General features: G+C 40.5%; 1 protein-coding gene across 2 annotated transcripts in view; it reads right to left on the minus strand.

The window, feature by feature from the left end:
* ctnnd2b (catenin (cadherin-associated protein), delta 2b) overlaps nt 1-23,086 on the minus strand; it is a 107,665-nt gene that overhangs the window by 79,971 nt on the left and 4,608 nt on the right. The window contains exons 2-3 of one of the 2 annotated variants that reach the window (XM_052463795.1): nt 11,399-11,532; nt 1,898-2,010 (exon numbers count right to left, since the gene is read on the minus strand). In XM_052463795.1, coding sequence (XP_052319755.1) covers nt 1,898-2,010; nt 11,399-11,485 — 200 coding nt within the window. In that variant the 5' untranslated portion in view covers nt 11,486-11,532. Of the gene's footprint in view, nt 1-1,897; nt 2,011-5,674; nt 5,942-11,398; nt 11,533-23,086 lie in introns of those variants that run through there. The other variant, XM_052463796.1, reaches the window with a different exon arrangement.

Below are 23,086 nucleotides of genomic sequence, written 5' to 3' on the forward strand. Positions count from 1 at the left end.
CCTACAAGTCCATGCCAGGTAAAGCTCCGCCTTATCTCAGTTCACTGGTCACGATGGCAACACCCATCCGTAGCACGCGCTCCAGCAGGTGTATCTCACTGATCATCCCTAAAGCCAACACCTCATTTGGCCGCCTTTCGTTCCAGTACTCTGCTGCCTGTGACTGGAACGAATTGCAAAAATCGCTGAAGTTGGAGACTTATCTCCCTCACCAACTTCAAACATCAGCTATCTGAGCAGCTAACCGATCGCTGCTGCTGTACATAGTCTATTGGTAAATAGCCCACCCATTTTCACCTACCTCATTCCCATACTGTTTTTATACTGTTTTTTTATTTATTTACTTTTCTGCTCTTTTGCACACCAATATCTCTACCTGTACATGACCATCTGATCATTTATCACTCCAGTGCTAATCTGCAAAATTGTAATTATTTGCCTACCTCATGCCTTTTGCACACTGTATATAGACTCCCCCCTTTTTTCTACTGTGTTATTGACTTGTTAATTGTTTACTCCATGTGTAACTCTGTTGTTGTCTGTTCATACTGCTATGCTTTATCTTGGCCAGGTCGCAGTTGCAAATGAGAACTTGTTCTCAACTAGCCTACCTGGTTAAATAAAGGTGAAATAAAAATAAAAAAAATATAGACTCCCCTTTTTTTCTACTGTGTTATTGACTTGTTAATTGTTTACTCCATGTGTAACTCTGTGTTGTCTGTTCACACTGCTATGCTTTATCTTGGCCAGGTCGCAGTTGCAAATGAGAACTTGTTCTCAACTAGCCTACCTGGTTAAAGAAAGGTGAATTTTTTTTTTTTTTTTAAGGTCTTTCAACCCCAGAACACACTGAAGTCTCACTATTACTAGTTTGGGGATAAGTGTTGCTATGGAAATGCTGGGTTACTACAATGGTGAATCAACATGTTTGCTAAGAAGTGGTCCATTTAATGTTATGGCAGGGTTTTACCATAAACCGGAGCAGTTTAATCGTTTTTGATTGGGAATACTTTGGTATAATCAGCCTAAATGGTTCATAGTGACCCCACAAAGTCTCCACCAGAAAAATGTTGCACAATACACACACAACACGATTGTTACTGAACATGCAATCAAGTTAGAGCATTCCATTGGTTGTCTGATTAGACAGACTTTCATAAATCCCACACAACATTTTCCGCTGCAGATTCTATTCAAAAGGATTCCACGGCGAGAGAGACAGAGTTTAGTGCTTAAGAGGTCAAATGGTTAATTGAAAATCAGAACGAGCTTCTAGCTCATTGTTTGTCTGTAAATTGAATTGAGAATTACAATAAAAGGATGACTAATTAGTTTGTGGATGAAATCCCTTCTGGGTTAAAGTATGTATACAAAAGAGACACAGAATATTCTGTTGTGTTGGCCCCTTGATACCATACTAGGCTATTATTGCTATTATGTGCCAGACAGCCAGGCGTGTTTCTTAATGTGTCTGTTCTGTTTTGAGATTGGAAAGATGTGATATTGGGGGATGTAGGGGTGAAACAACATGAACGTTTTTTCTTTTCTCCAACGTGAACAGCACTAAAACCACAAAACCTGGCTGTTAATTCTATATCTCCACCCAGGTTTTCAGCAACCTTGCTGACTGTCCCCCATATTGTTCCAAGGACTGTCTGTCTCTGATGGAAAAGCTACAAAATAGTTTTTTCATCCCACTGAGCACACCTAATGAAAGAGACAGGTAGGGGGTCTGGGAGGTAGCACCACTCCACTGAACACACCTGATGAAAACAGGTAGGGGAGGGGTTGGGGAGGATGGGGAAACAGGATGGCATCACAGAGGAGTAAAAGAAAGCAGAGAGAGGAAGGGAGAGAGGGAAAGAGAGAGCATGTGGCACCACTCTACTGAACACACCTGATGCTACTCATGCTGCCGGTCTCAGATCCTAGCTTGCATCGCTCCAGTTGGGTGGCGACAATCTGCCGTTCAGCTTCCAGCTCTCGAGTCAGCCGTTCAAATTGCAGCTCCTGTCGAAAAACATGAAAAAGTGATTGTCAGTAAGCATACCTGTATTGTGCTACATAAGATCTAGCTTACTGTATGTATTCATGCAATTATGCTGAAGAAGATTGACAATTCAAATGTTTCGAAACATCCAGTGAGTATAAGTCTAAATCATATACAGTGGGGTCTGAAATTATTGACACCCTTGAGGAAGATGAGCTAAAATTACTGTATAGCATAAATAATTCAAATAATTAGCTATATTGTTTGTTTAAAAAATGATATTATTTTATATTAATACAATTGCTCAGAGAAAGAGATTTTGTTGAACAAGTAATGTACTTTTTTTCTCTAAAAGGTAGGGGTCAAAATAATAATTGCCACCTGTGTTTTCAATACCTTACCTGGTGAGGATAACAGCACTGAGCCTTTCTCTAAAATGTTTTATGAGATTGGAGAACACATTAGGAGGATCTTAGACCATTCCTCCATACAAAATCTTTGCAGATCCTTGATATTATTTGTCTGCGCTTATAGACTGCCCTGTTCAATTCAAACTACAGGTTTTCAATGGGTTTTGAATCCAGAGACTGAGATGGCCATTGCAAAATATAGATTTTGTGGCCAATGAACCATTTCTTTGTGGATTTTGATGTGTGCTTGGGGTTATTGTCTTGCTGTAAGATCCACTTACAACCGAGTTTCAGGCTCCAGGCAGAGGCAACCAGGTTTTTGGCTAAAATGTCCTGGTACTGGGTAAAGTTTGTGATGCCATTGACCTTAACAAGGGCCCCAGGACCAGTGGAAACAAAATAGCCCCATAACATTAGATTCACCACCATATTTTACAGAAGGTATGGAGTTATTTTCTGCTTATGCATTCTCATTTTGACGACAAACTCACCACCGATGTTTCATGCCATCTGACTAAAGCACCGATTCCAATCCAAGTGTCAATGCCGTTTAGCAAACTCCAGACGTTCACATTTGCAAACACCACCTCAGTCTCCGGACTTGAAACCCATTGAAAACCTGTGGTTTGAATTGAACAGGGCAGTCCATAAGCGCAGACGAAGGATATCAAGGATCTGGAAAGATTATGTACGGAGGAATGATCTAAGATCCCTCCCAATGTGTTCCCCAATCTCACAAAACATTTTAGAAAAAGGCTCAGTGCTGTTATCCTCACAAGGTGAGGTAGTGAAAACAGAGGTGTCAATAATTTTGACACTACCTTTTTTGGAGAAAAAAAAAGTATTGCTTCTTAAACAACCATCTCTTTCTTTGAGCAATTACATTAAAATACTATAATTTCCCAGTTATTTGGAGCATAACTCAAATACTGAGCTATATTTTATCTAGTTTATTCAGTCATTTTTTCTCATCTTTATCAAGGATGTCAATCATTTCAGACCCCACTTTACATTCACATTTGGAGATGAAAACAACACCCATAGAAAAAAGGTGCTCTCTAGAACCAAAAATGGTTATTCAGCTGTCCCCATAGGAGGACCCTTTGAAGAACCCTTTTTTGGTTCCATGTAGAACCCTTTTCCTCTGACACCCATGCGGTGTCAGAGGAAAGCCCCCCAAAATTGTCAGAGACTCCAGTCACCCAAGTCATAGACTGTTTTCTCTGCTACCGCACGGCAAGTGGTACTGGAGCGCCAAGTCTAGGACCAAAAGGCTCCTTAACAGCTTCTACCCCCAAGACTGCTGAAAAATAATCAAATCGCCACCAGACTATTTACATTGACACACCCCCTCCATTTGTTTTGTACACTGCTGCTACTTGCTGTTTAATATATATGCATAGTCACTTCACCCCTACCTACATGTACAAATTACCTTGACTAACCTGTACCCACGCACATTGACTCGGTACCGGTACTCCTTGTATATAGCCTTGTTATTGCTATTTTATTGTGTACATTTTTTATTATATTTTACTTTAGTTTATTTGATAAATATTTCTTTAACTATTCTTGAACTGCACTGTTGGTTAAGGGCTTGTAAGTAAGCATTACACGGTAAGATCTACACTTGTTGTATTCAGCGCATGTGACAAAGTTTGATTTGATTTGAAAAGGGTTCTACCTGGAACAAAAAGGGTTCTCCAATTGGGACAGCCACAGAAACCTTATGGAACTTTTTTTCCCAAGAGTGTAATAATTTGTGTTGATGTCAATGGTAGATTAGGCAGACACTCTTACATAAAATGACTTCCAGTAGTGAGTTCAAACATTTTCATACTGGTCCCCCTTGGGAACCATACCCAAAACCCTACCGTTGCAAGCACCATGCTCTACCAACTGAGCCACACTGGACCATGAGCCACATGGGACCAAACGACAGTTGCCAAACAAAATCACACCACTGCTTATAACTATAAGAAATCTAAGATGTGTCAAATAAATAATATCAAGCTCAGGGCTCCAGCTATGCATTTGATTTGCTAACTTGTTAGCTAAGTGGCTAGATGTCAAGATCAAGCTTCTTGGTTACAGCAGAGACATTCAATCCCTTCCTGGATCAAGATCCCTAGTGTCCCTTGTTTTGTGTGTAAAATAAATAATAATTGCGCCCTCTGTGTGCACTTCCGGTAATACCGTACACCCTGGTATGGTACAGAAACGGTATGACTGTATGGACATCTGGATACCGCCCAACCTTAAATCTGAGCAGCCAGTCTCATTTAGGGCGCTTTCACATATCCCCTTATGATCTGGATTCTGGAGCGTTTGGTACCCTGATCCGCGCTATAAAGCATGTGTGAAACGTAAATGAACCCTGACTGAAATTAATCCTGGACCTGCGTGAGTAATGGGTCCAAGATCCAGGACCAGAGTACCAGTTTTTGTGACACGGCAGCGCAAGTCGCGTGGAACTTTTTTTGCCCATTGTAAACAAGCTAGCTCGCTAACATCACGTAGAATGTGCGTCTTGCTTATCGCACACTGAAATTGATATTTTCAGGTCTTGCGAAAGCAAAAACGTATTCTGTCAAATTCTCACAAAAGCTCCAGGAAACCGAACCAGGGTACCGAATTTCATATGTGAAAACGCCCTTAGTCTCAGGCAACTCCAGTCAATACAAACTGTCCACTTTTTTTGTGACAATGCTGAAATGAGTCCAGTGCCCACAAGGTCAAACACTCTCCCTAGAGCAGTTTATTCGAAGTCTGCTACAAAATGTATCACCTGCTATTTTGGGCAAGAAACCAGAATATAAGGTCCACAGAAACATCCCATTGAACTGGATGAAGAAGGATCCATCCAACTCTTTTTAAACCGACTGAGCTGTAAGCATCAAAGAGCTACAAGTGTCAGTAGACGTGCATTTTAATGTACTTCTCTTGGTATAATAGTTGCATTTACATAACTGTGTACATGCAAGCAACTGTAAACTGTTGCTATTGTCTGGCCTAGTTATCTTAACTTTATAAACAACTACATTTGTGCTGATAAGATGCAGTAGGCTATATATTTGGATAGAAGTAACAAAAAGTTTAAATGAGCCAGCAAAGTTTGTCCTTTTTTTAGTTATATCTGGTAGCAAAATGACAGAAATCCATCAGTTCCAAACAACAAAATCACTGACCTTACTATTCCCTCCAAATGTAGCATAACAACCAAACACCTGTTACTGCCAAAAGACTATTGGAATTTAAGTTAACAAAGCCATACCTTCACATTGACCATACTTCAGAGAAAGCACCAACCACACATAATATCCCACTTTTTTCTCCATCCTCAACATGTCTAGAAGTTCTTCTGTCCTTATTGAGAAAACTCCATTAGAGAAAATGGCAAGCCCAGTAGTGACTGCCTCCAAGCAGTGAAGAATAGGAGTTCAGCCAGGCACAAAGGTCTCCATGGCAACAGAGAATTTAGAACCTCTTTGGCATTATTTATGCAACATTGCATCACAAAAGGACCCTCCCACCAGTCTGCCTGCCAAATCCTGCTGCTCTCCAATCACTCTTTTGACTGCTCCTCTCCTCAACACCATCTGTGCCCCCTGCTGAAAAAGCAGAGAGAGGGTAGCGGGCGGAGGTGGGGAGGTGCAGGGTGAACGGAGGGAGGGGGGACAGAGTGGGGTGCTAATTGGAAATCTCCAAAGACTCGCAGGATTGTGAATGTACATGGAAGTGTTGTGGGGTTGAGGCAGCAGAAATGTCTCCTCTCTTTCCTTTCCTCTGTCCCTCATTTCCTGTTCTCTCCTCTCTTCTGACCATAGCTCTGAGTTGTGCTCTCCAGGGAGAGACAGTGACTGTTCTGCCTCGATGCCACTCTTTGGGCTGGGCTTCCTTGCTTAGAAGGTAGTACACAATACATGTCATAGCCAGCCACGGTTTAAATATAGCTTGATAAAAAAGACACAAGGATCTGCCATGGGAGAGAAGAGAGGGCCACAGAGTCTTGGGATGACAGTCACAATTTGCTTCCTGTTACTCACCACTTTAAACACTGTTTATTTCTAATCTGTACGAAAAATACATTTGGGTATATGATTGAGAAAAGTATTGAATGAAAGTACTTTTGTTCAAATGAAAACTGATAGAGCTCAAGGCAGTTGAGAGAGAGAATAGAGTGAATAACTTAGGTTTGCATATGAGAAGCTTTGTTATCTCCTCTCAAACTAATTTCTTTATTTAAATAGTCATTGGGTCAGTAATACCAATTCTAAACCATGTTCAAAATTTGAATAGCCACACTTAAAGGGATAGTTCACCCAAATGACAAAATTACATATTGATTACCTTACCCTGTAAACAGTCTATGGACAAGGTATTACAGAAATCCATGCTTTGTTTTAGCTTCCCCTGTCACTGTATCCAATTGCTAATATTTTAGCATTTGTGGCAGGAATCCCATTCAAGTCATGGGACCGATATTAGCATTTTTCCGCATCATGTCCAAATCATCAGAAAGTATCTAAAATTGAATGTGAAGCTCAACAAAGTCACTTATAGATTATTTGAACCTGATGCGTGAAACATTATGATATCAGTCCCATGACGAATGGGATTTGTGCCACAAATCTTAAAACATTAGCATTTGGAAACAGTGCCAGGGAAACTAAACCGAAGCATGGATTGCTGTCATACCTTGTCCATAGACTGCTTACAGGGTAAGGAAACCAATATATCATTTTGTAATTTGGACTATCCCTTTAATCAGATACTGAAATAGAAAGTATTCTGGAACTTTAAGACATGGCTAAATTGGTTAGCAGGACATTTCCGTATAATTGTTATTTTAAATTTAACCTTAATTTAACTAGGCAAGTCAGTTAAGAACAAATTCTTAGTTACATACTGTGGAACAGTGTAGAATAGTCAGATTTTCAAATGTGTGTGTGTGGTAGAACTGAAGAAATACCCTCTAAATACTATAATTAACTAATTTAAATGGGCAGACTGTTCAATTAAAACCTTGCCTGATAATTGCATTACAAGAAAATCAAGTATACTTCCAGCCCATTACCAAGGACAAGAGGGAGAAGGAGAGTGAGATGTATGCCCAATAGCTTGCAAACAGTACACCCCTGAAAACACCATTAAACCTATTAGTTGGTAGAATAAATGACTAGGGGACAGAAGATGGGAATTGTGCAGCTTCAGGAAACTGTGTGGTCCTCAAGTATAATTGCCTAATTGTGCCCTGTGGTACCAAGACTGACATTTTAACTTTTTCAGAGGAGACAATTTGATTACCAAATGTCATCCTGGGTATGCCTCAAGTTATTTTTTATTTTTTTTATCCCATTTCTAAAAAGCCAGAGGTTAACTTAAGGAGTACACAAGACCAAGGAACACCCTGTAACAGAATAAGCCGAGTTCAGGATTGGTTGGCTGGAGAAGATTCTGGAAGTTCATCTATTCAAAACACCTACTGTAGGCCTACACAAACTATACCACACTCGTATGAAGCTAGGGTGTCCTACCAAACAATATTTAACAAACTCAAAACATGAAATATAGTGAAACAAGGTACCCTATTAAAGGATCATTTTTTGAGGCAGGAATTATGAACTAGGAACCTATAGGCTCTAAAATCCTTGGCTTAAATACTCCTGTTGAGACAACATTTCACTACTGCTGTATACCCACTCCTCAGCTGAGTAATGCAGTGCTGGATTTCAGATCTGTCTAATGCTTCATTCTGATTTGCTAGAGCAACTGTACGCCTCCACGCCACTCACTGCCCTTCTACCTCTGTCATGGTTGTCTGACTTACTCATTCAAGCCAGGTGCAGAGTCAAGACATTCACACAAGTTAAATTTTCACCGTTCATCCCCCTCGAGTCAACTGACAAAAAAATACTGTCTTAAACACTTTGCAGTCTGAAACAAAGGAAATGGAAATATGTGAGCACTCCATATCCCTGTCTTATTCCCCAAAACACTCAAACTGAATACATTTTTGATCCGTTTTAAAATCCCTTCTTATAATACAGTACTATGAAATGATAAACCCTGTACACGCAGTATCTGACATACAATTGGTTGAGTTAAGTGCCTGCATGACTGATTAGCTAGCCATATGTCAGCCCACTAACAATAACGACCCAGTCATCCATGAACCTCATATAGATCTTTACTATCTGAGCTCAACATTCACTCACAGCCAAGTCATGAGTCTCCATATTGAACCTTTGGTTCAAGATGACTGGTATATGTTAAAAGAGCAGTACTGTAATAGCCCGAATGCAACATCTCAAAGTCAAATTGGGTTATTATAAATGCTTTTATTTATAAGCTGTGGCCTAGTTGATGGCAAATTCAGTCTCTATAACTTTATTTGAGAACGTCCTATTCATTATAATAGTCTCCTTTCCGCTAAGCCCAAAGCAGCCCACATTCTAGAATGTTACAAATTAGAGTGACTGTTTCACAAGACTTAATCATTTCCATTCATTATTTCATGACCAAAGGCTGCTGAAATGACTTCACTGCATTTGTTTAAACATCCATTAAGTCTTAAGAGGTGACCACGATTAAGAGAGCAGATTAGCATTCTCTCTCTTTCCCCAATTCAAATAACGTCTGAATATTCTAGCTAAATGCATTCCTCATATTGCTGTACAAATGATTGCCAGATGTTTGATATTCCAGCACTCTGAATAAGATGACACCGATTTGCATTCTCGTCTTGCCCTCACGTATACTATACATCTAATGGCTTCGGCTGGTTTCATTTGCTGTCCCTGTGGCCTGCTGCTGACCATTGTGAGAGGACAAAATGAGGCATCACACGTTGGCTTGTACATCACTACCTCAAACCATGGTCACTAGCAGATCCAAATGAGGCCCAATCATAAGCAAGCATGGTGGAACGTTAATCTAAATATCATTGGGGACCAAAAAACAATGTCACACCATACAGTACTAGAACCATCCCCAGGCTACAGGTTAAAGTCCCTCCAAAAAAAGTAAAGTCAACCCAATGTCCTTAACCCCAACACACTCCCCAAGCCCCCTTACTTTAAAAAAAAGCCAACTGACCCTATTACTGAAAAATGTAGTGGTACCTGTACTGGTAAATCCATTGTAGGGCTAAATACACAGAATGTATCATCACACTTCACACGTTATACCTTTTGCTGACTGATGCAGTTTGCCATCTAGTGGTGGGGTCATAATAACGTATTATGGTCAATAGTTTAACACTGCCTTTCACTATTACACAATTGGAGGTACAGTATATTGTAAGATAAACAAACATATCGTCGCTGTCTGATGAAAACCTCATCTCCAAAACAGAAACTTTTCAGGAATTGGGAGAAAAAATGCATATTTTCCTGCAGTCAAATGACCAAATCGTCCTCTATTGGCCTCTTGGGTGCAATGTTATTAACATTTTCATCATTTACATAATACATAAAAAAATGTTGGGGGGCCTTGGTGTTTCTATGTCAAATGGTTTTGTTATATTTCAGTGTTCTGTGATGTATAAAAAGTGTGATATTGAAATGTTCAGAGTACATTGAGGGGAGTTACTGCTTTCAATAAAAAAAAATAACATTTGCAAAATTGGAGTTACGAGGTTGTCGTCAGAGTGACGACATCTAATACCAAACATTAAACGTGGAAATGAATGTATTCCTAATCGTAGAGCTTTTCCTAGTGTTGAACCCAGTCATAATGTTTAACCAGTGGTTGTTCACGCTTGACCTCCCTTCTCTCACTGCACCACAATGCACAGGAAGTAGACAAATCCTAATTGCTTCCACCATTGAATAGCATCAACAATGAAAATGTCTGCCTTTTTATTTGTATTCACACAACCATCCTAATGCTGTCAACAGAAAAATAAACAAAGAGCTGTGACTGAGGTGCACCGGCTTAAATAAACGCACGCTTGTGGAGGTCTGCACACACAGGGACACACACACTCGTGCCTCTCTGTATGCAGGCCTTTAGGCTTTTATTTTTTACCCTCCTGATAGGGCCATTAGTATGTCCCAGAGCAGCCCCATGGGTCTGTGTGATGTGTGGCAGTGGCCCACTTTACCATTCCACAGCTTGTCCTTTTCGCTCTTGCTTAAAAGAAAGAGGTGTGTCAGTGTAACCACTGTCATGATGCAGGGGATTGGCTCATTCCCATCTACACACATGCTCTTGGTTCTACTCCAAAATGGCTGCCTGCTGTGAGCTAATAGGCTATATCCTACTGCTGGTGAGGAATATCAGTAGCATGCTTCCATAATGTAACTGCAAGCCAATTATATTCTTGAGAGCAGAATCCCTTATAAAACTGAACCTAGTTTTGCACATTCTACTCAATAACAATGACTTAGTTACTATATTATACAGATATATTATTGTGAGCGATAGCGACATTTCAAACGAAAGGCATAAGATTAAACGAGCCTACCCAAAGTCTCTATAGAGTCTCCTTATAGTGTCACCTGCTAATCAGTGTGGATGTTAGTCTGTCCTCTGCACCAGACACACACAGAATACAAATGGAACCAATTACTTATGTCTCTATACCTCACTGCACCCCTGCAGAACACTGACACATTTACTTCAGCATCAAATAGGATGGATTTCAGGCACTGAACAGGATCTTATGATGAGAAATGTAATAAAGAAGCTGGTGGCGATGGAAATATAGCTGAACCAATAACATACTTCATGTTAGGTTGCCATCAGTTAAAGGGATATTTAACTTGAAAACCATTTTTTCCCCCACACATTATTCATTTGTCCCCTTTTGATACAGTCCCACAAAATTGCGCATTCAAATTTCATTCAATGTATTACTTTCAATCCCCTGGTGCCTTAGATCAAGCAAGAGCAAAAACGCTGATCACATGATATGTTTTGAATGTAGGGCCTTGGTCTCGCTCTGAAAGTCACCCATGTACGGTACACACAGAATTAACATGGAAGGCCTTACCTGTTCCTTGACAGAGGCCAGTATGGCCGACGTGGTCTCTGTCTCGGCGCCGTCTCCATTAGAGGCGTTTAGTACTGGGCTCAGCATGGTGAAGTTCTAAGAGTCAGAGGTTGCGTCGGGAACTGGCATAACTTCTGAAAGGGAAAGGATTAACAGTCAGCATTAGAAGGGCGACATCATGCACTATTGGGAGAGAATGCAGAAATGGTTCAGTTATGATATCCATCACTTAACTTTCATGAAACTGTTTGAATCCATTGACATTTCTTGTTGGTTTATCACAACAAAATACATTTCTGTACACTATAGTTTCGCTTATACCTCTCTCAATTTCTAACCCTAGTATAATGAACTTTCTGTATTCAAGGGTAGTTTGCAAGGTAGAAAATCTGGATACAAATATACTAATCTGATTTAATAAGATTGTGGATATAGCTAACACTTGTAAACTACATCAGTCATATCATAATCCGCCAAGTAATCATCTGGATGAGAGCATGTACTAATGACTCGAGTGTGCGTGTGTATGTGTGTAACAATGACTCTACCGTCACTTAAGGAGAAGGGACCTAAATCTCCAGGTAATCCTAATGTAGTGAGAGAGCAAATAATGGCCATGACAACAACACAGATGACAGCTTCTAAAAGCTGATGAAAGCTTGTCAAAATGGATCCTTCCCATCCCTGTCTCTGTGCGTGGCAGTCACGAGATCACCCAGTCAGTCGTGTTGAAGGTAAGGGAAAGTCGACCGCAGCCTGGAAGCAGACAAGAGCTAGACTATTCTGGGATGCTGCCAAGCAACAAGCCCTGCTGGACACTGCTAACATGGCTGACCGGAATCCTTCCCTTGTCATCCATTTTAGTGTTCCTCTCTCTCTCTCCTGCTCAGTCTCTCTCTCTCTCTCTCTCTCTCTCTCTCTCTCTCTCTCTCTCTCTCTCTCTCTCTCTCTCTCTCTCTCTCTCTCTCTCTCTCTCTCTCTCTCTCTCTCTCTCTCTCTCTCTCTCTCTCCCACTCCCCTTTCTCTCTCTCTCTCTCTCTCTCTCTCTCTCTCTCTCTCTCTCTCTCTCTCTCTCTCTCTCTCTCTCTCTCTCTCTCCCTCTCTCCCTCTCTCCCTCTCTCCCTCTCTCTCCTCTCTCTCTCTCTCTCTCCCCTCCCTTGACCTAGTTCAGTACTTCCTCATCTCTCTTCCAGTCTGTGAGTTCTAAACACTGGCCGCTTATCTGACAGAATGTCTTCTCTTGCCACTGTTTCCTCCCTCCTGGGTCACCACACCTAATGTCATCCTCATCTTTCATTAGCGTGGACCTCTGCCTCAGTTAAATACTAGCATGATAAATGAATTTGCATTCAGTGCTACACAAGGATATTCATAGCAAGGGCTTTTAGAATTAAAGTAGGATTATCCAATTTGACTTATTTTGTCATAAATAGTGAAAACAAAATAAATTCGATGTCCCCACCAGACGCTCTATTTTACCATCTGTGCAGACAGAATGGGTTGTAAGGAAACATGAAAATGGATTATACTGTAAGTTAATATGTCAACATACCCCCCCAGGGCTGGGACTTGCCAATACGATATTATCAAAATACTTGCGTGCCAATACGATATGTATTGCGATTGTCATGATTCTACACGTATTGCGATTTGATACTGTGATTTTTATATGCGATTCCATGGTCCAAACATATTGCACACCATATGTCTGCTGCAGAAGGACAAGAGAGAGCCATGAGAGAACTAGTTTTGATCAGTCATGGAAATAAAAAAGTGCGGAAAACAAATTGGCTCCCTATTTAAAAAGAATTTGGAAAACAAGATGGAGTTTTGGTGCAGGTACAGACAACTAGCGCAAAAATAATATTGTGATATTGTCAATATATAATATCTTCAAAAATAATATCCCGATATGTAACTGTATCGATTTTGTTCCACATCACTAATACCCCCTCTAAGCATCGAACGCCTTTTAAATTAGGATGCTGCAGCCATTTATAGGTCAAATTTCCAGCCTGTGACCAGTCCTAAGTATTGACCAGTACAAATCAGCTTTACCAGTAGCAGTCCAGCAAAATCTGTGCCAGTAAGTACAGGAAGTGACGGTATGGATGAATTCGGCCTATATTTTGATATCCATCTGCCTCTGATACTATCTGTAATTAAACATTGAGAATAAACATAATCGCTTTACCCTCTTATCACAGTCCAAGACAAACAATGCTTTGTTTAAAGGCATCGGCATATCTGTACACAATGTATAGTCCTCACAATACTGTTGTCCGACTCATTCCATTTATTTTACTGTTCACAGACTTCTTTCTGCACAAAGTAAAGCAGCATTGATTGTATGTTCCAAAGATATCAGTCCAAGCCAGACGACGTACAATTGACAATGTATCTCCGTTAATAGAAAGCGAACAAAGATTAATTCCTATTCCCACTGCTTCCGACTGAAAAAAATTCAAACTTAACCAACTCTGTACGTGACCACAAAGGAATGATGTTTATGGAGTGTATTTGATGAAGTGTCCCCTGTTGTCTCATTAAAACTTTGTGCAACATTTATTTTGCATTGGTAGTCATCCGTAGATCTGTCTAGACACTTTCCCTTCACTTAATATTTTAAATACAGACTTCCAACATAAAGAGTCTATCACAAGTTCATTACCATCAAAAGGCTCCTGTCAAGATGTCAAAGGAGACCCATCTAAGTTTTTTAATATGTCTGTTTAGTAATGGGCTGCTTAACCTTACACCAGGCACGCAATATTGATTCACATTTTGTATTATCAATGTTACTTGAGGATGGTTTTGGCAACTATAAGAATACACTCTGGGCTTTTAACCATGACAAATATGCATTATTCATGGTAATAGCCAAGGAATACACTCGCAAAAAGTGCCAGAGAGAATTGGTGCTGGCTTTCTACTTTTTTTGCCCAGCACAATATGTATGATGCATGCCCTCGATGAGAGAGGAAATCAAATTGCCTGAGAGAATCCTACAGTATAGTCAGTAACTGCAGAGGCTGCAGGCGGGAGATGCTGGGGAATGCAGAAACCACTGACAGGTTATCAGTCTTCAGGTGCAGAGTGCAAAATGCGGCATTATTTTTTATAATCCCATAACGCCTTGAACAATAAAGACCTCTGAAATCATCAAACTTTCCCTGCATGACATTTGAGAAGATACAATTCTTGCGGAATAGCAATTCCCTATTATGCAATGTTGTGATAAAGACCTCTGGGTGCAATAGAGTGTAATATTATCAGGTTGGCAAAAATATCTGAGAGGGAGGCCATTTGAGGCTATTGATTAAAGCTCTCTGGGCAGTATCATGCCATTATGATGGCTTTGAAGCCATCTGCAGATTTAGACACACCAGTGGATACAGGTAGACAGCAGGTAAGAAGGCCTTCTTTAAAAAATCTAATAAAATTCTACCTCTGAATTTTTATGTTCTAACCTTCACAGCTTTTATATTCTAATACATTTATGAAACCACTGTTGGACATGCAGAGATGTCCATGGTAACATCAATTCTAAACCTACGGTAAGTAGTGACCATGGGGCTTCTCCCCAGTGATAAGCTGGAGAGACAGTACATTTGACATCTCTACTGTAGTACACCAGTCTGTAGGGCCTAGCTGTCAGCCTACAAATCCTTTCTTCCCTCCAACACTGACTTGACAGAATTGGGTGGTAGCTGAGAGCAAGACACGGTTTCCCACCATATTAATTCACACACACAACAAACAATATGAGATCTGTGATCACCTTGAGAAATGCAGGCAGGAAGCAGGAAAGCAGCATTTCTAAAGTATGGAGTTAAACTGGCCCTGGCTAGCAGTAATGACATTGGGGGAGCCGCTATACTTCTCAGGAAGTTGGTCGGGAGACTTTTCCTACACGCCTCAAGTCTGTACAGACGAGAAAGGGGGAAAAAACTGCAGATATTCCGGCAGAAAAAAATAGCTAGGCATGGCACATTCAACAACCCCTTCAACTTTTTTGGGACATCTGTCAACAGTGAGAATTGCAGTCCAATTACATCCCATTAAGACAGACTGTTCCCTCCGGAGTTAACACAAATGTGTTTTTCCGCTAACCAAAGACTCACCTCAGCACATTTTGTTAGACCGTTGGGATCTCAGTGTTCGAATAAACAAAAAGGGGGATGGTTTGTTGCAATGCATTGTCTGTAAGCGTCCACTTCAGATGCAGAGTATGGCCTGCTGTGTAGTGATGCCCTCTGACGCTAATTAATTGGGCGGGAACATGAATATAGAATTGATGTAGGGTTGTTGCGGTGTGAAATGAGAACTTGAAGCATATTGTATCTCAATTAGCACTATAGGGAACAGAAAAATACAAATTCACGACTGACGACCAGGATACTAATGAGACCCACTGACATTAGTATCATGCTCCTGTGACGTACCAGGTATAAGTCCTTTTATGACCATAGTCTGTCTTTTGGCTTCTTACAGAAAATATTAACCTCTGAAAATGAGCTATACACATTTTTTCATGAGGAGGTTCAATGATAATAAGCTGCCACAATAGTTCCGGGGTTTACATATTGATAGGTTAGGTTTATAAAGATTAAGGCAAATTTACTAACATGATAGGCCTCCATGGGCCGGCTCTAGCCTTTTGGGGGCCCTACTACGTGAGATTTGATTGGAAGTTTTAAAGTACATTTCCTGCAATTCTACACGTTCTGCAATGGGGCCCAGATATGTTTTTTTAAAGCAAATTTTCTGCAGTTCTATACATTTTGCCGTGGGGTGGAAATAAAGTTTTGCAATTTAATAACACATTTCATGCAATTATACACATGTTTCCATGGGGCAGAGATATTTTTGCAGTTTTAAAGCTGATTTCCTATAATTCTTCCCCTTTTGCCATGGGGTGGAGATTATTTTTTTTAAGCTAATTTCCTGCAATTCTACTCGTTTTGTCATGACTTATACAATGTTAATAATATATGTGTGAGAGTGACTCAATGGAGTCAAAATCAATGGAGATCCCCTGGAGGTCAGGGTCCCTGGGCACGTGCCCTGCGTGCCTGGTCAGTATTCAGCCATGATAACAAGCTAGACTAATTTACCAATCTAAAACTAGTCTGACATGGCTAATTGAGTGACTGTCAGTGACTGCTGATGCACAACAAACTTTCGAACTTGCACATTGTGTATTCTACTATTCTAACTATCAACAGTAAGTTGAGACCCCGACTGAGTTCCTAAAAAACAACAACAACAATATGTTTTTGGGTCGGGTGCCCCCTACAGGCCGGGGCCCTAGGCGACCGCTTACGTTGCTTATGCCTGGAGCCGGCCCTGAGCACAAGCTGAGGCAATTAAAGACCTCCTGGAATAATGTTCTCAAAGGATGGCTGAGCGTGACACAAATGATAAAGTGTAATTATGTGGGGCTTGCTGTGATAAAACATGCCCCAGTGCATTATTAACATTTTCTCTTACAAACTCTGTGCTGATTAGGTTGGAGTGAATTTTGTTTACCCTCAATAGAATGCCAGTGTCTGCTATGTTTTATTGACAGGCTAATTTCATTAAACAAACACCACATTTTCAATGTAACAACACTTGTACAGATGTAGAATCTTAATTTGAGCCAGTTTGCTACAGCAGAAAAATAAACCTGCAGCAACAGGAAATGTGGATTATAATTCATTACATTTTTTGTCGGGTTTGATCATTTTTTCACAAGGGAAAATCAAGTCTGAAATTTCAAATTGGTATTGACAAACTTCAGAAGCCTTTTTTAAACCACAATAAGCTACACGTTTTACATTTTCAATTCTTCTGCATATTTTTTTACGATATTATATTGATACTTTTACTCTCAAGTATTGATTTGTAAAATATATATATACTTTAAATGTTTTGCTTGGTAGCGTTAGCTAGCGGTAGTTAGATGTACCTGCACCAAAAACTCTTGTATTTTTCCTTCTCAAGCTTGTTCTCCATCTTCTTTTAAAAAAAAATGGTGAGCCAACATGTTTTCAGCACTGACTGAACAAAACAAATTTTCTCATGGCTATTTCTTGTCCCTCTGCAACAGACATGGTGAGCGATGTTCCTGGAACATAGAATCCCAATACATTAAGAATCGTGAGAATCACAATACATATCATATCGGCACCTAAGTATTTTAATAATATCGTATTGCAATTCCCAGCCCTAGCAACAGGGTGATCAAATTAAGATCCAACATCTGTAATAGATAAGCTAGCTGGCATTGCCAAACAATTACTTCAATCAAAATTCTTCCTGTTTCTTTCATTTACTACCTTGATCATTATTTAATTTTTATTTAGGCAGGGAGTCCCACTGAGACCAAGGTCTCTTTTTGACCACAGCAGCAATTACACAATAAAAATTAGACACACCGATAACATAACATTGTTATTAGATTGTTTTATGTAATGTAGCATTAATGTGCCCAATATTTATTGTGTATTCTGTATGACCCCAAAAATGACTTCACTCCATCTCAATCAGTTAGGCATTCAAGCTGCTATGACAGTCCCATTATGATAGTGTGTTCTAGTGCATCATGGGTGGTTTGCACCTGATGTCATGCATTTTAATGTGAGTTCCTGTAAATACTGTGTTCTCCAGTGATGATGAGGCCGGAGGGTTAGCTAGTGCTCCAAGGCTTTTAACCTCATGACCTACTGTACTACTACTACTGCTACTATGAACCAAACCAACCCTTAGCTATGTTGAGATTGTGGCAGTCAAGGGCTTAATCGTCCAATGTGAGGTTGGGGCTGTGAAGCCAGTAGTATAGCTACAGGAGCTGCATGGCCTGGTTGTTTTTCCTTCCCAAGGCATCAGCCTCACTGGTGAATGTTGACTGTACATGTGACTGTGGTGGCAGTAGAGTCCCTACTAACCTAGTGAGTAAACCTACCTCACACACAGCCACTGACATTTACAATATCTGCACCACGGCACGATAACAGAAGAATACCCAATCAGCATCCATTACATTGGTTGGATGTCTTACTAAAGAGGATATGCATTGTAACCCATATCAACCCTCTTGCGTAAACATAATTTTATAGGACATTATTAGAGGACATTACACCACCATGCCTATCTATCTGCATGTTAAGATAATGTGATCATTGACACGGTTGCACCATCTGCATAATTGGTTGTAGCGAATGTTACCAGAGGTGACCCCTGCTGGTCATCTGATGATATGACAGCAGGGAATAAAGGAGAGGACCTCGGCGTGGGGGAGGAGAGGAGGAAGTACAAAGCTTCTCACGTCCCTGTGGCATCATCCACACCATTTCCACATCCGCACACGCACAGTCCATCCATGCACTGCACTATACAGTGAATAAATTGACCTTGAAGCAGGGACACATTCCAAATACACCCTGTTTGTTATTGATGGATATGCAGCTCAATACCAAAGTCAATCTGCTGATCGGTTCTGTGCTACGGGCATGACACTGTTACATCTGTGTAGCATGATGCCTATGAATATTTCCTTTGACATGTAGCATAAAACACCCCCTTCTCTCAAAGCAATACCACAGCCAACCAATGTTGATGTGCTAATTGTGGGCTGGGTGTCATAAAGTAAAAGGACAGCAACATTGTATTTGTGGAGCTGGGAAGACATCTAGACCCAAAGACACCGTCCCACTATTAGACACCGTCCAACTAAAATGAGCTTTAAACCCACTAAAGTGAGTCTATTATAATAATAGGTCTAACCTTGTCTCAGGACCATCTGCTACTGTTGATCTAAATAAGATCTAAAAAATATCATCAACATCATGAATTATGCATTTAGATCTACTGAGCAAGCACAAGTTTTGCTGAGTGACTTCAACACACAAATGATTCAAAAAGGTAGTGATCACAGAGTAAAGACCTGGGCTAAACGGGTGTAACTGCCACTCAGCTATTGATGTTACAGTACATGGCTTGGCTGTTCCAGGTGGAACATCAGGATTGAGACCCCTGACGTTGTGCTGCTAACATACTACAGCTTGACTGGTAAAACATTACATTTCAAGACTTCAGATGTAGAATGGAATTGAAAGAAAGCTGAATCAACAACAAACCATTGTTTTTCACTGATATTCTCAGTAGCACAACTTTGCTTGCCAGTACAGTACATCCATAATACATCAGATTTACTTTTGAAGGCCTGCAGTAGAGATGACATAACTAAATAATTATGTGTTAGCATCAAAGTATTAAACTACACTATGGTACTGTTCTCACATCTATGTACCATATACTGGATTTTCCTCATGAACAACAAAAGAAGTGGTGATGACATGAAAGATGGATGGAGATCAGTATAAAGAGAAATCACACATCAGAAAGATCTGAAAAAGTCATGCTTCCTTTCAAACAACTACAGAGGGGAAAAAGTAGCTTACAGATACTCTGCATGTAATAACAGTAGCTACTTCTAATAGTACTTATGGTAGTAGGCCTAATGGAAGATGCAGTTAGGTGGGTATTCTCCTGTTCTTAGTTTTTAGTTTTTTACTTAACAAATGAAAAAATGATGCAAATGATGACAAACATGCCCTGGAGTAGGTGTGGTTCATAAATCTACAAATAGAGCGTAGGAGCACTGCTGTCGCTCACATTTCATGTGTCAGAGGATTTTATCATCACAAGTGAAAATGTTCACTGAGCACAGCATGTCTCTCCTGACTTGAATCTGAAAATCCAGAACATTTGGAGCGCTAAGCTATATCCGTCCCTGCCCATCCACGGGTAGCTGAATTGGTGAAATGATGATATGTGAAAAGATGACTTGCTTATCCTCATGCACATGTAAACCGCCCAGATATAGGATGCTGAGTTATATCTGCACAACTCAAGACCTCCTTATCAAGCTGAGCCAAAGCCAAGGCATTAGGTCTGGGAGATAATACGAGTCTTCAGGTCTCAGGCAAGGTTACTTATGACACAAGTATAGTTTGGCAAACCAACTCCTCTACGTACATGAGGTAAGTAGCATAAGAAAGGATATCTCAGTATACCAGCAACAATTGAAGTCGGAAGTTTACATACACCTTAGCCAAATACATTTAAACTCAGTGTTTCACAATTCCTGACATTTAATCCTTGTAAATATTCCCTGTATTAGGTCAGTTAGGATCACCACTTTATTTTTAAGTATGTGAAATGTCAGAATAATAGTAGCAAGAATGATTTATTTCAGCTTTTTATTTCTTTCATCACATTCCCAGTGTGTCAGAAGTTTACATGCACTCAATTAGTATTTGGTAGCATTGCCTTTAAATTGTTTAACTTGGGTCAAACATTTCAGGTAGCCTTCCATAAGCTTCCCACAATAAATTGGGTGAATTTTGGCCCATTCCTCCCGACAGAGCTGGTGTAACTGAGTCAGGTTTGTAGGCCTCCTTGCTCGCACACGCTTTTTCAGTTCTGTCCACACATTTTCTATAGGATTGAGATCAGGGCTTTGTGATGGCCACTCCAATACTTTGACTTTGTTGTCCTTAAACCATTTTGATATAACTTTGGAAGTATGCTTGGGGTCATTGTCCATTTGGAAGACCCATTTGCAACCAAGCTTTAACTTCCTGACTGATGTCTTGAGATGTTGCTTCAATACATCCACATCATTCTCCCTCCCCATGATGCCATCTAGTTTGTGAAGTGCACCAGTCCCTCCTGCAGCAAAGCACCCCCACAACATGATGTTGCCACCTCCGTGCTTCACGGTTGGGATGGTGTTCTTCGGCTTGCAATCCTCCCCCCTTTTCCTCCAAACATAACAATGGTCATTATGGCCAAACAGTTCTATTTTTGTTTCATCAGACCAGAGGACATTTCTCCAAAAGTATGATCTTTGTCCCCATATGCAGTTGCAAACCGTAGTCTGGCTCTTTTATGGCGGTTTTGGAGCAGGGGCTTCTTCTGAGCAGCCTTTCAAGTTAGGTCGATATAGGACTCGTTTTACTGTGGATATAGATACTTTTGTACCTGTTGCCTCCAGCATCTTCACAAGGTCCTTTGCTGCTGTTCGGGGATTGATTTGCACTCTTCGCACCAAAGTACGTTCATCTCTAGGAGACAGAACGCGTCTCCTTCCTGAGCGGTATGACGGCTGCGTGGTCCCATGGTGTTTATACTTGCGTACTATTCTTTGTACAGATTGAACGTGGTACCTTCAGGCGTTTGGAAATTACTCCCAAAGATGAACCAGGCTTGTGCCTGAGGTTCTGGCTGATTTCTTTTGATTTTCCAATGATGTCAAGCAAACAGGCACTGAGTTTGAAGGTAGGCCTTGAAATACATCCACAGGTACACCTCCAATTGACTCAAATTATGTCAATTAGCCTATCAGAAGCTTCTAAAGTCATGACATCATTTTCTGGAATTTTCCAAGCTGTTTAAAGGCACAGTCTACTTAGTGTATGTAAACTTCTGACCCACTGGAATTGTGATACAGTGAAATAATCGGTCTGTAAAGTATATGTCCTAACCGACTTGCCAAAACTATAGTTTGTTAACAAGAAATATGTGGAGTGGTTGAAAAACTAGTTTTAATGACTCCAACCTAAGTGTATGTAAACTTCCGACTTGAGCTGTATATGTCTGCAGTTACTTTGTCTTTACTCTACATACCTTATCCCTAGCTAGCCTTCATTATGTATCTCAACAGCAATATAAAACACAAACATCACTTTTCCCTGGTATGTCCCTAGTGTGATGAATGTTTTCTGATTTTTGTATTTATTTTCAGCATCTTAGTAAAGATCAAAGCTGATTTAAACTGAAATGTGTAAATCCCTGTAGGATTGACGACACTTGTTTTTAAAAGATTATTCTCCACAATAACAACACAAATATTAATGAGATTAAAAAAACATATGTTAGAATAGAAGTACAACTTAATTTCTCTATTGCGTATTTAAAGGATCCTTCCACTGTACTCCACTAATTATAAGCACTATATTCTGGGTTTCTAATGCTATAATGTTCAGCCTTGTGTACAAATATGTAGTGATTAGTCTGTGTCAGAGTAGCCTTTGGAGAGGGAGGCTAATGAAAAGAGAGGTTTTAAGTCCAAACAATGGCTGAAGTCCTCTTTGATATCCACAGACCTGACTGCACTTCGTACTGGGAGACAGAGACACACTGAGAAGAGAAACTAGGAGAGAGAGAGAGAGAGGAGAAACTGAGAGGGAGAGAGAAGAGAAACGGAGAGGGAGAGAGAAGAGAAACTGAGAGGGAGAGAGAAGAGAAACTGAGAGGGAGAGAGAAGAGAAACTGAGAGGGAGAGAGAAGAGAAACGGAGAGGGAGAGCAGAGAAACGGAGAGGGAGAGAGAAGAGAAACGGAGAGGGAGAGAGAAGAGAAACGGGGAGGGAGAGAGAAGAGAAACGGAGAGGGAGAGAGAAGAGAAACGGGGAGGGAGAGAGAAGAGAAACGGGGAGGGAGAGAGAAGAGAAACGGGGAGGGAGAGAGAAGAGAAACGGAGAGGGAGAGAGAAGAGAAACGGAGACGGAGAGAGAAGAGAAACGGAGAGGGAGAGAGAAGAGAAACGGGGAGGGAGAGAGAAGAGAAACGGAGAGGGAGAGAGAAGAGAAACGGAGACGGAGAGAGAAGAGAAACGGAGACGGAGAGAGAAGAGAAA

This window comes from Oncorhynchus keta, chromosome 15, assembly GCF_023373465.1.
Source record: "Oncorhynchus keta strain PuntledgeMale-10-30-2019 chromosome 15, Oket_V2, whole genome shotgun sequence".
Lineage (NCBI taxonomy): Eukaryota > Metazoa > Chordata > Actinopteri > Salmoniformes > Salmonidae > Oncorhynchus > Oncorhynchus keta.